This window comes from Ranitomeya imitator, chromosome 3, assembly GCF_032444005.1.
Source record: "Ranitomeya imitator isolate aRanImi1 chromosome 3, aRanImi1.pri, whole genome shotgun sequence".
Lineage (NCBI taxonomy): Eukaryota > Metazoa > Chordata > Amphibia > Anura > Dendrobatidae > Ranitomeya > Ranitomeya imitator.
Genome location: NC_091284.1, coordinates 631,638,964 through 631,652,841, shown reverse-complemented (window position 1 = coordinate 631,652,841; position 13,878 = coordinate 631,638,964). Strand labels below are relative to the sequence as shown.

The following is a 13,878-nucleotide window of genomic DNA, read 5'->3' as shown; positions in this document are numbered from 1 at the left end:
GATTTCTTATTGAAGGAGTACACTGGCCTTGTAAAGTTTTTGCTCCACTTTGAAAGAGCTACACGAGCATGTAAATAGTTTTGGGTCTGAAATCCTGCTGACAAATTCCCTTTAAAGTTTTGTTACTGAGAACATTTCTCCTGTTCCTGAATTAGTCGGCTAGCAGACCCCGCAGTCATGATTTCACTATTCATACCGTGCCAATTTGTATGTAGTATCAGAGACTAATAATAATAACTAATGACGGTGGGTGGCCATAATTTCCTCAATCAGTTTCTCCACACGTAAATGCCCAATTTAGTTGTCCCTGCTGCTTACCGCACTATTACACTCACTGGAGTCCGGAAAGTCTGTAAAATATTATAAAATATTTGGTTTGCTTTACTTTATCTTTTAGGTAATTTTCCTGTGCTCTATTTTTTTTTTATGCAGAGTTTATCCAAGCACAGTCGAAGCAATATTGGAACTGAAGGGGGTCCGCCACCATTTGTGCCTTTTGGACAGGTATGATTGTTCTGTGTAATGAAATACTAGTGCTGTTCTGTTCCTGGTTTGATATGGAAGCTATGGAATAATAAAAGAGAGTACCTACTGTCAGTCTGTGGCTGCGCTTGGTTTCTAAGAAAACAATGGGCAGCCACGGACTAACGACTTTACTAATTATAATTTATGAAAAATCTGCAAAAGAGTCCCTAATCTCAGGCTAAAAGATCCGAATTTCTAGCGAAAGTCAGGTCCAAACTTCTGGGTTGTGGGATCCTGGCATGAAGAGTGGGATCTCCCACAACCCCCCGCATCTCCACTAATGAAAGTGCATGATCTAGTGTAATATAGTAAGATCTCATGCATTGATCTAAGCTGCCATGCTCTCTCATCATTTATTAGGCAGCCAGATAAACAGCCATATACGGTACTTACCTGTACTCTTTCACCTATTTTACTACTGATTTCCCAAGGAATCTGGTTTACATGTATCTCTGTTTTTGGGCCAGGGATCCACCATTTCACACAGACCATTTGTATATCCAGGGGGCAGCGCTTAGTTTACAATGTATTATAAATACATTCAATAATTCAACAAACTCTATAAAGAAAACAAATACTGAGTCATGCCTAGCTCAAGACTTGTATATCAGTTTTATGTTTTACATTTTTTTCATTACCATCTTTTCCATTCATAAAGACATCTGAGAGCTAGTATTTTTTTGTTGTTTTTTTTTTTCATTTACCATATAATCTACCCCACTTTGTTCTGTTTAGATGCTGTTGAGTGCAGCATCTTATGTGTTACACTGCAGCAATAGGACTCCTCACCAATATCAGCATTTGAAGACTTATGGCAGCTGAATAACAAAACTGGCACCTGCATTGTATGAAACGGCCATTGCATGCATGTACATGGATGTTACAGGTCGAGAATGGTGGAAATATTTTATTTATTTTAGGTGGTAATGGAAGATGAAGGCAGGGGTCCTGTATGGAGACCACCGTGCTCATATGGATATGCCATATTTGTCTATGTTGGGAGATATGTCTTTTAAAGAATGTGTCAGCACTGAATAATTATTTCTTATTTTCTTTACTGGAAAATTCCTCTGAAATTAAAGTGATCGTATGGATTCCCGCTTCTGAGACCCCCAGCCATAAGTGTCAAGAAAATCTGGTTGCGTTGCAATTGCTCAATTTGCCAGTACTAAGTATTACATGTTGTCCATTGAGTGTCCCTGATAGCACAAAGAAGTTGCAGTTTCACAGTAGCTGAAAAGTCACAGGCTAGAGACTATTATTCAGAGGGGGGAGATTGTTTTTATAGGTGGGCTGAACATTGGTAATTGAAGGAGATCCCCCATATAAGGGACCATTCTTACTCAAGACTCATAATGGACTAATAGGTTGTTTGAGGAGGGGTTTTGTAAACCAAACAGATCTCCTTAGTAAAAACAAGGCATGTTTAAATGTACAGTGTATATGTATGTGTGTATTTGTGTATGTATATATATATATATATATATATATATATATATGTGTATATATATACGTGTGTGTTTGTATGTGTGAGAGTATAAAAGTTCTTTACAAACTGTAATGGCATGTAATTGAACCTTTCCCTTGTGGCAACAGATGGAAGTAGATTGGTCACTCACGACCAACTTCACCTAAATAGAGCTTTGCCGAACAATGTGGACACACGTAATCCATACTCCCAACGCTGTGGGTTTTAACTTCATTGTCTGGAAGTAATAACCAAGCACAACAGTATGTCTTTGGAAGTGAATGTTGGCACCTCCTTGCACAGATGTCTTGTTGTAGACGCAGGAAGTAATCAAGTGGAGCTAAATCAATACAGTGCTCTTGCAGTAGTGTTCAGCACTGATTCCCTATCTGTTGTCTGTGCGTCTGTTGAGCTTGTCTATGGTTTTCAAGTCTTTGTTGCCTTTGTTCATGAGGTTGTAACCTGTTTGATGTTCGCTGAGATGATGTCTGAAGAGGTCTGGAACGTCTCGTTTGTGTTGGCCTGCCTCGAGCCCTGCTTTTTATACGCCTCTTCCTAGTCATCCTGCAAAGTAATCCCAAACCCAAACAATGTCAGGTCTTCGCTCCAAATGCAGCTTGAAATGTACAATAGGCAGTGCATGTTTCCAATAGAATAAAAGCAGTGCGTGTTTCCAAATGTGTTTGCATATGTGACTCACCTGCAGTGAAGTGTGCAATCTGTTTGGATTTGTTTGTGGTGTCTGTAAGCAGCAGCTTTGTGGTAGTCTGCTTTAGGATAGTGTGGTGCCACCTGCAGGTCATTTTTCCTTACTGCAGGTCATTTTTCCTTACTGCAGGTTCATGAAAATTAATGTTTAAATTGTATCTTGTGATGACATTGTGGATGTGTGGTTTGTTCGGCTACTTTCTTGCTGAAGGGGGCAAGTTTACCTTTCAAATAGTGTATCATTTGTGTGTGTGGGTGCAGTAGGAACAGAGATACAAAGTATTAATATTAATTATAATATATATATATATATATATATATATATATATATATGTGTGTGTGTATATATATATATATATATATATATATATATATATATATATATATATATATATATAGAGAGAGAGAGAGAGAGAGAGAGAGAGAGAGAGAGAGAACAGACCAAAAGTTTGGACATGCCTTCTCATTTAAATATTTTTCTGTGTTTCCGTGACTATGAAAATTGTAAATTCACGCTGAAGGCATCAAAACTATGAATTAACACATGTGGAATTATATACGTGACAAAAAAGTGTGGAACAACTGAAAATATGTCTTATATTGTAGGTTTTTCAAAGTAGCCACCTTTTGCTTTGATGACTGCCGGAAATGGTTTTCACTTCACAGGTGTGCCCTGTCAGGTTTAATAAGTGGGATTTCTTGCCTTATAAATGGGGTTGGGACCATCAGTTGTGTTGTGCTGAAGTCTGGTGGATATACAGCTGATAGTCCTACTGAATAGACTGTTAGAATTTGTATTATGGCAAGAAAAAAGCGGCTAAGTAAAGAAAAACGAGTGGCCATCATTACTTTAAGAAATGAAGGTCAGTCAGTCCGAAAAATTGGGAAAACTTTGAAAGTGTCCCCAAGGGCAGTTGCAAAAACCATCAAGCACTACAAAAAAACTGTCTCACATAAGGACCGCCCCAGGAAAGGAAGACCAAGAGTCACCTCTGCTTCTGAGGATAAGTTTATCCATGTCATCAGCCTCAGAAATCGCAGGTTAACAGCAGCTCAGATTAGAGACCAGGTCAATGCCACTGAGAGTTCTAGTAGCAGACACATCTCTACAACTGTTAAGAGGGGACTTTGTGCAGCAGGACTTCATGGTAAAATAGCTACTAGAAAACGACTGCTAAGGACAGGCAACAAGCAGAAGAGACTTGTTTGGGCTAAAGAACACAAGGAATGGACATTAGACCAGTGGAAATCTGTGCTTTGGTCTGATAAGTCCAAATTTGAGATCTTTGGTTCCAACCACCGTGTCTTTGTGTGACGCAGAAAAGGTGAACGGATGGAATCTACATACCTGGTTCCCACCGTGAAGCATGGAGGAGGAGGTGTGATGGTGTGGGGGTGCTTTGCTGGTGACACTGTTGGGGATTTATTCAAAATTAAAGGCATACTGAACCAGCATGGCTAACACAGCATCTTGCAGTGGCATGCTATTCCATCCGGTTTGCGTTTAGTTGGACCATCATTTATTTTTCAACAGGACAATGACCCCAAACACACCTCCAGGCTGTGCAAGGGCTATCTGACCTAGAAGGAGAGTGATGGGGTGCTACGCCAGATGACCTGGCCTCCACAGTCACCAGACCTGAACCCAATCGAGATGGTTTGGGGTGAGCTGGACCGCAGAGTGAAGGCAAAAGGGCCAACAAGTGCTAAGCATCTCTGGGAAGTCCTTCAAGATTGCTGGAAGACCATTCCCGGTTACTACTTCTTGAAGCTCATCAAAAGAATGCCAAGAGTGTGCAAAGCAGTCATCAAAGCAAAAGGTGGCTACTTTGAAGAACTTACAATATAAGACATATTTCAGCTGTTTCACACTTTTCTGTCACGTATATAATTCCACATGTGTTAATTCATAGTTTTGATGCCTTCAGTGAGGATGTACAAGTTTCATAGTCACGAAAATACAGAAAAATCTTTAAATGAGAAGGTGTGTCCAAACTTCTGGTCTGTACTGTATATATTATCACATGTGTATGTGTGTGTGTGTCTATATATATATATATATATATATATATATATACATTGTAATGATTTCACTCACTCAGCTGCGACGGCTGACACTCAGGAGATGTGTTCCTTTAAAGTTCACTGGGTTTATTGCTTCATAAACCATGTGGCAAATAACAGAAAGCAAAATGGGCCTTTGGTTCAGGCAAAGAAAAGCAAGTGTCCAGTTCATCCGGCTCAGTCCTGAAGCCGTAACACACTCAGGAGGGTTTCACCTCCACACATATCTCTTGTGTAAAGGATTAGCCAGTCTTATAAAGAGCTAACCCCACCCAGTAACCCATCACATGATTAGCCATGTGGTCTGACATTACCACAGGTCCTGAAACACATATACAGTGGGGCAAAAAAGTATTTAGTCAGTCAGCAATAGTGCAAGTTCCACCACTTAAAAAGATGAGAGGCGTCTGTAATTTACATCATAGGTAGACCTCAACTATGGGAGACAAACTGAGAATAAAAAATCCAGAAAATCACATTGTCTGTTTTTTTAACATTTTATTTGCATATTATGGTGGAAAATAAGTATTTGGTCAGAAACAAAATTTAATCTCAATACTTTGTAATATATCCTTTGTTGGCAATGACAGAGGTCAAACGTTTTCTGTAAGTCTTCACAAGGTTGCCACACACTGTTGTTGGTATGTTGGCCCATTCCTCCATGCAGATCTCCTCTAGAGCAGTGATGTTTTTGGCTTTTCGCTTGGCAACACGGACTTTCAACTCCCTCCAAAGGTTTTCTATAGGGTTGAGATCTGGAGACTGGCTAGGCCACTCCAGGACCTTGAAATGCTTCTTACAATGCCACTCCTTCGTTGCCCTGGCGGTGTGCTTAGGATCATTGTCATGTTGAAAGACCCAGCCACGTTTCATCTTCAATGCCCTTGCTGATGGAAGGAGGTTTGCACTCAAAATCTCACGATACATGGCCCCATTCATTCTTTCATGTACCCGGATCAGTCGTCCTGGCCCCTTTGCAGAGAAACAGCCCCAAAGCATGATGTTTCCACCACCATGCTTTACAGTAGGTATGGTGTTTGATGGATGCAACTCAGTATTCTTTTTCCTCCAAACACGACAAGTTGTGTTTCTACCAAACAGTTCCAGTTTGGTTTCATCAGACCATATGACATTCTCCCAAAACTCCTCTGGATCATCCAAATGCTCTCTAGCAAACTTCAGACGGGCCCGGACATGTACTGGCTTAAGCAGTGGGACACGTCTGGCACTGCAGGATCTGAGTCCATGGTGGCGTAGTGTGTTACTTATGGTAGGCCTTGTTACATTGGTCCCAGCTCTCTGCAGTTCATTCACTAGGTCCCCCCGCGTGGTTCTGGGATTTTTGCTCACCGTTCTTGTGATCATTCTGACCCCACGGGGTTTGATTTTGCGTGGAGCCCCAGATCGAGGGAGATTATCAGTGGTCTTGTATGTCTTCCATTTTCTAATTATTGCTCCCACTGTTGATTTCTTCACTCCAAGCTGGTTGGCTATTGCAGATTCAGTCTTCCCAGCCTGGTGCAGGGCTACAATTTTGTTTCTGGTGTCCTTTGACAGCTCTTTGGTCTTCACCATAGTGGAGTTTGGAGTCAGACTGTTTGAGGGTGTGCACAGGTGTCTTTTTATACTGATAACAAGTTTAAACAGGTGCCATTACTACAGGTAATGAGTGGAGGAAAGAGGAGACTCTTAAAGAAGAAGTTACAGGTCTGTGAGAGCCAGAAATCTTGATTGTTTGTTTCTGACCAAATACTTATTTTCCACCATAATATGCAAATAAAATGATAAAAAAACAGACAATGTGATTTTCTGGATTTTTTTTTCTCAGTTTGTCTCCCATAGTTGAGGTCTACCTATGATGTAAATTACAGAAGCTTCTCATCTTTTTAAGTGGTGGAACTTGCACTATTGCTGACTGACTAAATACTTTTTTGCCCCACTGTACAAGATTATGTGCAAGAAAGGAATACTCCGGGCTACATTACAGCAACCAGGCACTTATGTGGCACATACCTCCCATCGACTACAAACCCTTTAGCCATGCTACATACCTCCCCCCTCTGCCTAAAGCCGTGGGGCTTGGCACTTTCCCCCACTAAACAAGGGATTCTCGATAGGGCATCCGCATTACCGTGCAGCTTTCCGGCCCTATGTTCCACATGGAAACTGAAGTCCTGCAGGGCTAAGAACCAACGGGTGACTCTAGCATTTCTTCCTTTCGTTTCTCTCATCCACCTAAGCGGGGCATGGTCAGATACCAGTCTAAATTTACGTCCCAGCAGATAGTACCGCAATGTGTCCACTGCCCATTTTATGGCCAAGCACTCCTTCTCAACGACTGAGTAGTTCTTTTCAGATGAGGACAGCTTCCTACTCAGATAGAGAACAGGATGCTCCTCCCCATGTAGTTCTTGGGAAAGGACTGCTCCCACCCCAACATCTGAGGCATCTGTCTGAAGAATAAACTCTTTCTTGAAGTTTGGGGCCATCAGAACGGGTTGCTTACACAAAGCGTTTTTCATTTCTTGGAAGGCTGACTCTGTTTCTTCGGACCACTTAACCATTACTGATTTTGTCCCTTTTAGCAGGTCAGTCAGAGGCGCAGCCATCGTGGCGAAGTTTGGGATGAACCTCCTGTAATATCCCACGATTCCCAGGAAGGCTTTAACTTGTTTCTTGGAAACTGGTTTTGGCCATGTTTGGATTGCCTCCACTTTATTGATTTGGGGTTTTATTTCTCCATGACCCACTATGTATCCAAGGTACTTAGCTTCTTCTTTACCCAAGGCGCACTTCTTCGGGTTTATAGTAAATCCGGCCTCTCTTATAGCATCCAACACCGCTTGGACTTTCTCCAGATGACTCTCCCAGTCCGGGCTAAAGATGACGATATCATCTAGGTACGCAGCAGCGTAGGCCTTATGGGGTGCAAGGACTCTATCCATAGCCCTCTGGAAGGTCGCCGGAGCTCCCTGTAGGCCAAACGGCATCCGGGCATATTGGAAGCATCCATCAGGTGTCGAAAAGGCCGTCTTCTCCTTGGCTTCCTGTGCCATGGGGATCTGCCAATACCCCTTTGTCAAATCCAAGGTGGATATATATCTGGCGTGCCCAAGCCTTTCGATGAGCTCATCAATACGGGGCATGGGATAAGCGTCGAACTTGGAGACTTCATTCAACTTCCGATAGTCGTTGCAAAACCTCCACTCTCCATCAGGTTTTGGGACCAGGACAATTGGGCTCGACCAACCGCTCTTGGATTCCTCAATGACCCCAAGCCTCAACATATGCTCCACTTCCTTGGAGATAACTTCTCGACGAGCCTCAGGAATACGATAAGGTTTCACATTCACCCGCACATGTGGCTCTGTTAGGACCTCGTGCTCTATGACCTTCGTGTATCCTGGCAATTCTGAAAACAGGTCCCTGTTTTTCTGGAGTAACTCCCGGCACTGCTGTTTCTGGGTCTTTGATAGCGTCTCTGCTATAGTAACCGCTCCAACCTCACCTTCTGGGTTGCTTAACAATGATGGAGTTGCTGTCGGCTCTCTATCTTGCCATGGCTTGATGAGGTTGACATGGTAAACTTGGAATGGTTTCCGTCTTCCTGGTTGGTGAATTTTATAATTTACCTCACCAAGTTTCTCGACAACCTCATATGGCCCTTGCCATTTGGCCAAGAACTTGCTTTCCACCGTTGGAACTAACACAAGAACTCGGTCTCCCGGATTGAACTGCCTCACTCTTGCAGACCGGTTGTAGACCCTGGCTTGAGCTTCTTGTGCTTGGAGAAGGTGTTCTTTCACGATAGGCATCACCTTTGCAATCCTCTGCTGCATCAGGGCCACATGCTCAATGACGCTTCTGTGGGGTGTGACTTCGGCCTCCCAGGTTTCCTTGGCTATATCCAGGAGTCCTCGTGGATGTCGGCCATATAGAAGCTCAAACGGTGAGAACCCTGTGAAGGCCTGTGGAACTTCACGAATGGAAAACATCAGATAGGGTAAGAGACAATCCCAGTCTCTACCGTCTTTCTCTATAGCTTTTCTCAGCATGCTCTTTAGTGTCTTGTTAAACCTCTCAACAAGGCCATCTGACTGGGGATGGTACACCGAGGTCCTCAACTGGGAGATCTTCAGGGCTTTGCATAACTCCCTCATCACCTTGCTCATGAAAGGTGTACCCTGGTCAGTCAGGATCTCCTTTGGCAGACCTGTCCGGGAAAAGACATGGACCAACTCGCGGGCTATGCTTTTTGAGGAAGAATTTCTCAAGGGAATTGCCTCAGGATAGCGTGTGGCATAGTCCAGGATGACTAATATATACTGATGGCCCCGAGCTGATTTAACTAAGGGACCGACCAAGTCCATGGCAATTCTCTCGAACGGTACCTCAATAATGGGCAGTGGCACAAGGGGGTTCCGGAAATGAGGAGTAGGAGCAGTTAGCTGACATGTAGGGCAGGACCTGCAATAGTTCACTATTTCCCGGTGACACCCAGGCCAATAGAACCTCTGCACAACCCGTTCCTGCGTTTTTTCCACCCCCAGGTGTCCACCCAAGATGTGTGAATGGGCCATGTCCAACACTTTCCGTCTATACGGACCCGGCACTATCAACTGCTCTACCAACTCCTCCCGTATTTTCGTGACACGGTACAACAACTCCCCCCTCAACAGAAAATGGGGAAATCTTGTGTCTGCCCCCGACTCCTGTACCACCCCGTCAATAACTGTGACATTATTAAAGGCTTCCCTCAGAGTGGGGTCCCTATGTTGGGCAGTCCCAAAATTTTCACCGGTAACTTCTAACTCCAGAATGTCAGATGTAGGGGATACTTCCTCCTCATCCCCAACCAGAACACAAAAAGGAAAACTGTCTGCCTCTGGGTGTGGCGATACCCTTCCAGGGTTCACTGGTTCCCTGCCAGGGAGCTCAGAACCATTTCCCCACAAATCCCAAAACAAACAGAAATCCCGGCCAATAATTATAGGGTGCAACAAGTCCTGAACCACGCCGACTATGTGGGACTCAGTGCCACATGCCGTTTCAATGTCCACCCTGGCCATAGGGTAGTCCTTTGCATCACCATGTATGCACCGCACTCCGACCTTCTTTCCTGGGAGCAGGTGGAGAGGAAAAGTGGCCCTCACCAGGGTCACTAGGCTCCCCGAGTCTAACAGTGCCGTTACTGCTCGACCGTTCACCTTTACGGGACACGCTTGAGGTCCCTCGTTGGATGGAGAGTTCACACTACAGGCTGGATACGCATAGTATGAACAACGGCGTCCCATGCTGCAGTCCATCTGCTCAGTGGTTTGGGAACAACGGGCAGCTATATGTCCTGGCTTGTGGCACCTCCAACAAATAATATCACCCGTGGGGACCTTGGGCACCACCTCCCCCGCCCTTTGTGACCTTGGACGCACCACCCCTTTTTGGGACTCAGCTGCCTTCTGGGACCCCCAGTACGGCATGGGCTGCCTCCCGAAGGAGCCTTCCAACCCTTGGTATCTCTCAACCAGTCCGATCAGCTCGTCGGCATTCTGGGGATCACCCTGGGCAACCCAAGACTGTATAGGCCTCGGGAGGGAATGGACAAACCGATCCATCATCACCCGTTCTACCATCTGTGCAGGCGCAGAGGATTCTGGCTGCAGCCATTTCTGGACCAGGTGCAACAGATCAAACATTTGGGAACGAGGTGGTTTGTCCCGGCGATAGCCCCAGGAGTGAACTCGCTGTGCCCTGACAGTCAGTGTCACCCCCAAACGTGCGAGAATCTCGGCTTTCAATTTGTGATACTCTTTGGCATCCTGCAAGGTCAAATCATAGTACGCCTTCTGGGGTTCTCCCGTCAGGTATGGCGCAAGTACCTCTACCCACTGCTCTGGCGGAAGTTTTTCCCTCTCAGCGACCCTCTCAAACACGGTCAGGAAGGCCTCAACATCATCCCCGGGAGTCATTTTCTGCAATGCGCGTCTTACCGTCTTCCGGACGTGGGTGTCATCAGCCAAACCTGGGGTTGGGGCGCTCGCCTTGCCCTGGATGGCGGTTGCCAGAAGCTGCATCTGCTGCTGATGCTCCTGCTGGCTCTGCTGCATCTGCTGCCGTTGCTCCTGCTGACTCTGCCGTTGCTCCTGCTGGCTCTGTTGTATCTGCTGCATCAACAGCCCGTTGGTCTCTTGCTGCCTTTGCTCCTGCTGGCTCTGCCTTTTCTCCTGCTGTGACTGCATCTGGACCAAGTGTTTCAGCAGGTCCTCCATTTTCTCCGGCAATGCTTGCTGGCTTGCAACAGCCTTGACCCAGGACATTCAAAAATAAACTCACGTCTCCACTGGGAACGCTGCTCGCACGTCTACCACCAATTGTAAGGATTTCACTCACTCAGCTGCGACGGCTGACACTCAGGAGACGTGTTCCTTTAAAGTTCACTGGGTTTATTGCTTCATAAACTAGGGTGACTTGTCAGGAGTCACAAAAACATTGAACTTTAGGAAGGCAAAGTTTGAACAGCTTAGAGATGCCCTTAATCTGGTAGACTGGGACAATATCCTCAGAAATGAGAATACAGATAATAAATGGGAAATGTTTAAGAACATCCTAAATAGGCAGTGTAAGCGGTTTATACCTTGTGGGAATAAAAGGACTAGAAATAGGAAAAACCCAATGTGGCTAAACAAAGAAGTAAGACAGGCAATTAACAGTAAAAAGAAAGCATTTGCACTACTAAAGCAGGATGGCACCATTGAAGCTCTAAAAAACTATAGGGAGAAAAATACTTTATCTAAAAAACTAATTAAAGCTGCCAAAAAGGAAACAGAGAAGCACATTGCTAAGGAGAGTAAAACTAATCCCAAACTGTTCTTCAACTATATCAATAGTAAAAGAATAAAAACTGAAAATGTAGGCCCCTCAAAAAATAGTGAGGAAAGAATGGTTGTAGATGACGAGGAAAAAGCTAACATATTAAACACCTTCTTCTCCACGGTATTCACGGTGGAAAATGAAATGCTAGGTGAAATCCCAAGAAACAATGAAAACCCTATATTAAGGGTCACCAATCTAACCCAAGAAGAGGTGCGAAACCGGCTAAATAAGATTAAAATAGATAAATCTCCGGGTCCGGATGGCATACACCCACGAGTACTAAGAGAACTAAGTAATGTAATAGATAAACCATTATTTCTTATTTTTAGGGACTCTATAGCGACAGGGTCTGTTCCGCAGGACTGGCGCATAGCAAATGTGGTGCCAATATTCAAAAAGGGCTCTAAAAGTGAACCTGGAAATTATAGGCCAGTAAGTCTAACCTCTATTGTTGGTAAAATATTTGAAGGGTTTCTGAGGGATGTTATTCTGGATTATCTCAATGAGAATAACTGTTTAACTCCATATCAGCATGGGTTTATGAGAAATCGCTCCTGTCAAACCAATCTAATCAGTTTTTATGAAGAGGTAAGCTATAGACTGGACCACGGTGAGTCATTGGACGTGGTATATCTCGATTTTTCCAAAGCGTTTGATACCGTGCCGCACAAGAGGTTGGTACACAAAATGAGAATGCTTGGTCTGGGGGAAAATGTGTGTAAATGGGTTAGTAACTGGCTTAGTGATAGAAAGCAGAGGGTGGTTATAAATGGTATAGTCTCTAACTGGGTCGCTGTGACCAGTGGGGTACCGCAGGGGTCAGTATTGGGACCTGTTCTCTTCAACATATTCATTAATGATCTGGTAGAAGGTTTACACAGTAAAATATCGATATTTGCAGATGATACAAAACTATGTAAAGCAGTTAATACAAGAGAAGATAGTATTCTGCTACAGATGGATCTGGATAAGTTGGAAACTTGGGCTGAAAGGTGGCAGATGAGGTTTAACAATGATAAATGTAAGGTTATACACATGGGAAGAGGGAATCAATATCACCATTACACACTGAACGGGAAACCACTGGGTAAATCTGACAGGGAGAAGGACTTGGGGATCCTAGTTAATGATAAACTTACCTGGAGCAGCCAGTGCCAGGCAGCAGCTGCCAAGGCAAACAGGATCATGGGGTGCATTAAAAGAGGTCTGGATACACATGATGAGAGCATTATACTGCCTCTGTACAAATCCCTAGTTAGACCGCACATGGAGTACTGTGTCCAGTTTTGGGCACCGGTGCTCAGGAAGGATATAATGGAACTAGAGAGAGTACAAAGGAGGGCAACAAAATTAATAAAGGGGATGGGAGAACTACAATACCCAGATAGATTAGCGAAATTAGGATTATTTAGTCTAGAAAAAAGACGACTGAGGGGCGATCTAATAACCATGTATAAGTATATAAGGGGACAATACAAATATCTCGCTGAGGATCTGTTTATACCAAGGAAGGTGACGGGCACAAGGGGGCATTCTTTGCGTCTGGAGGAGAGAAGGTTTTTCCACCAACATAGAAGAGGATTCTTTACTGTTAGGGCAGTGAGAATCTGGAATTGCTTGCCTGAGGAGGTGGTGATGGCGAACTCAGTCGAGGGGTTCAAGAGAGGCCTGGATGTCTTCCTGGAGCAGAACAATATTGTATCATACAATTATTAGGTTCTGTAGAAGGACGTAGATCTGGGGATTTATTATGATGGAATATAGGCTGAACTGGATGGACAAATGTCTTTTTTCGGCCTTACTAACTATGTTACTATGTTACTATAAACCATGTGGCAAATAACAGAAAGCAAAATGGGCCTTTGGTTCAGGCAAAGAAAAGCAAGTGTCCAGTTCATCCGGCTCAGTCCTGAAGCCGTAACACACTCAGGAGGGTTTCACCTCCACACATATCTCTTGTGTAAAGGATTAGCCAGTCTTATAAAGAGCTAACCCCACCCAGTAACCCATCACATGATTAGCCATGTGGTCTGACATTACCACAGGTCCTGAAACACATATACAAGATTATGTGCAAGAAAGGAATACTCCGGGCTACATTACAGCAACCAGGCACTTATGTGGCACATACCTCCCATCGACTACAAACCCTTTAGCCATGCTACAACATATATATATATATATATATATATATATATATATATATATATATATAGACACACACATACATATGAATATATATT

At 44.0% G+C, this 13,878-nt stretch overlaps 1 protein-coding gene across 1 annotated transcript in view; it reads left to right on the top strand.

Annotated features, from left to right (window-relative positions):
- TDRD3 (tudor domain containing 3) overlaps positions 1-13,878 on the top strand; it is a 517,375-nt gene that overhangs the window by 361,805 nt on the left and 141,692 nt on the right. The window contains exon 6 of the mRNA XM_069758172.1: positions 433-504. Within this exon, the coding sequence (XP_069614273.1) occupies positions 433-504 (72 nt within the window). The remainder of the gene's footprint in view (positions 1-432; positions 505-13,878) is intronic.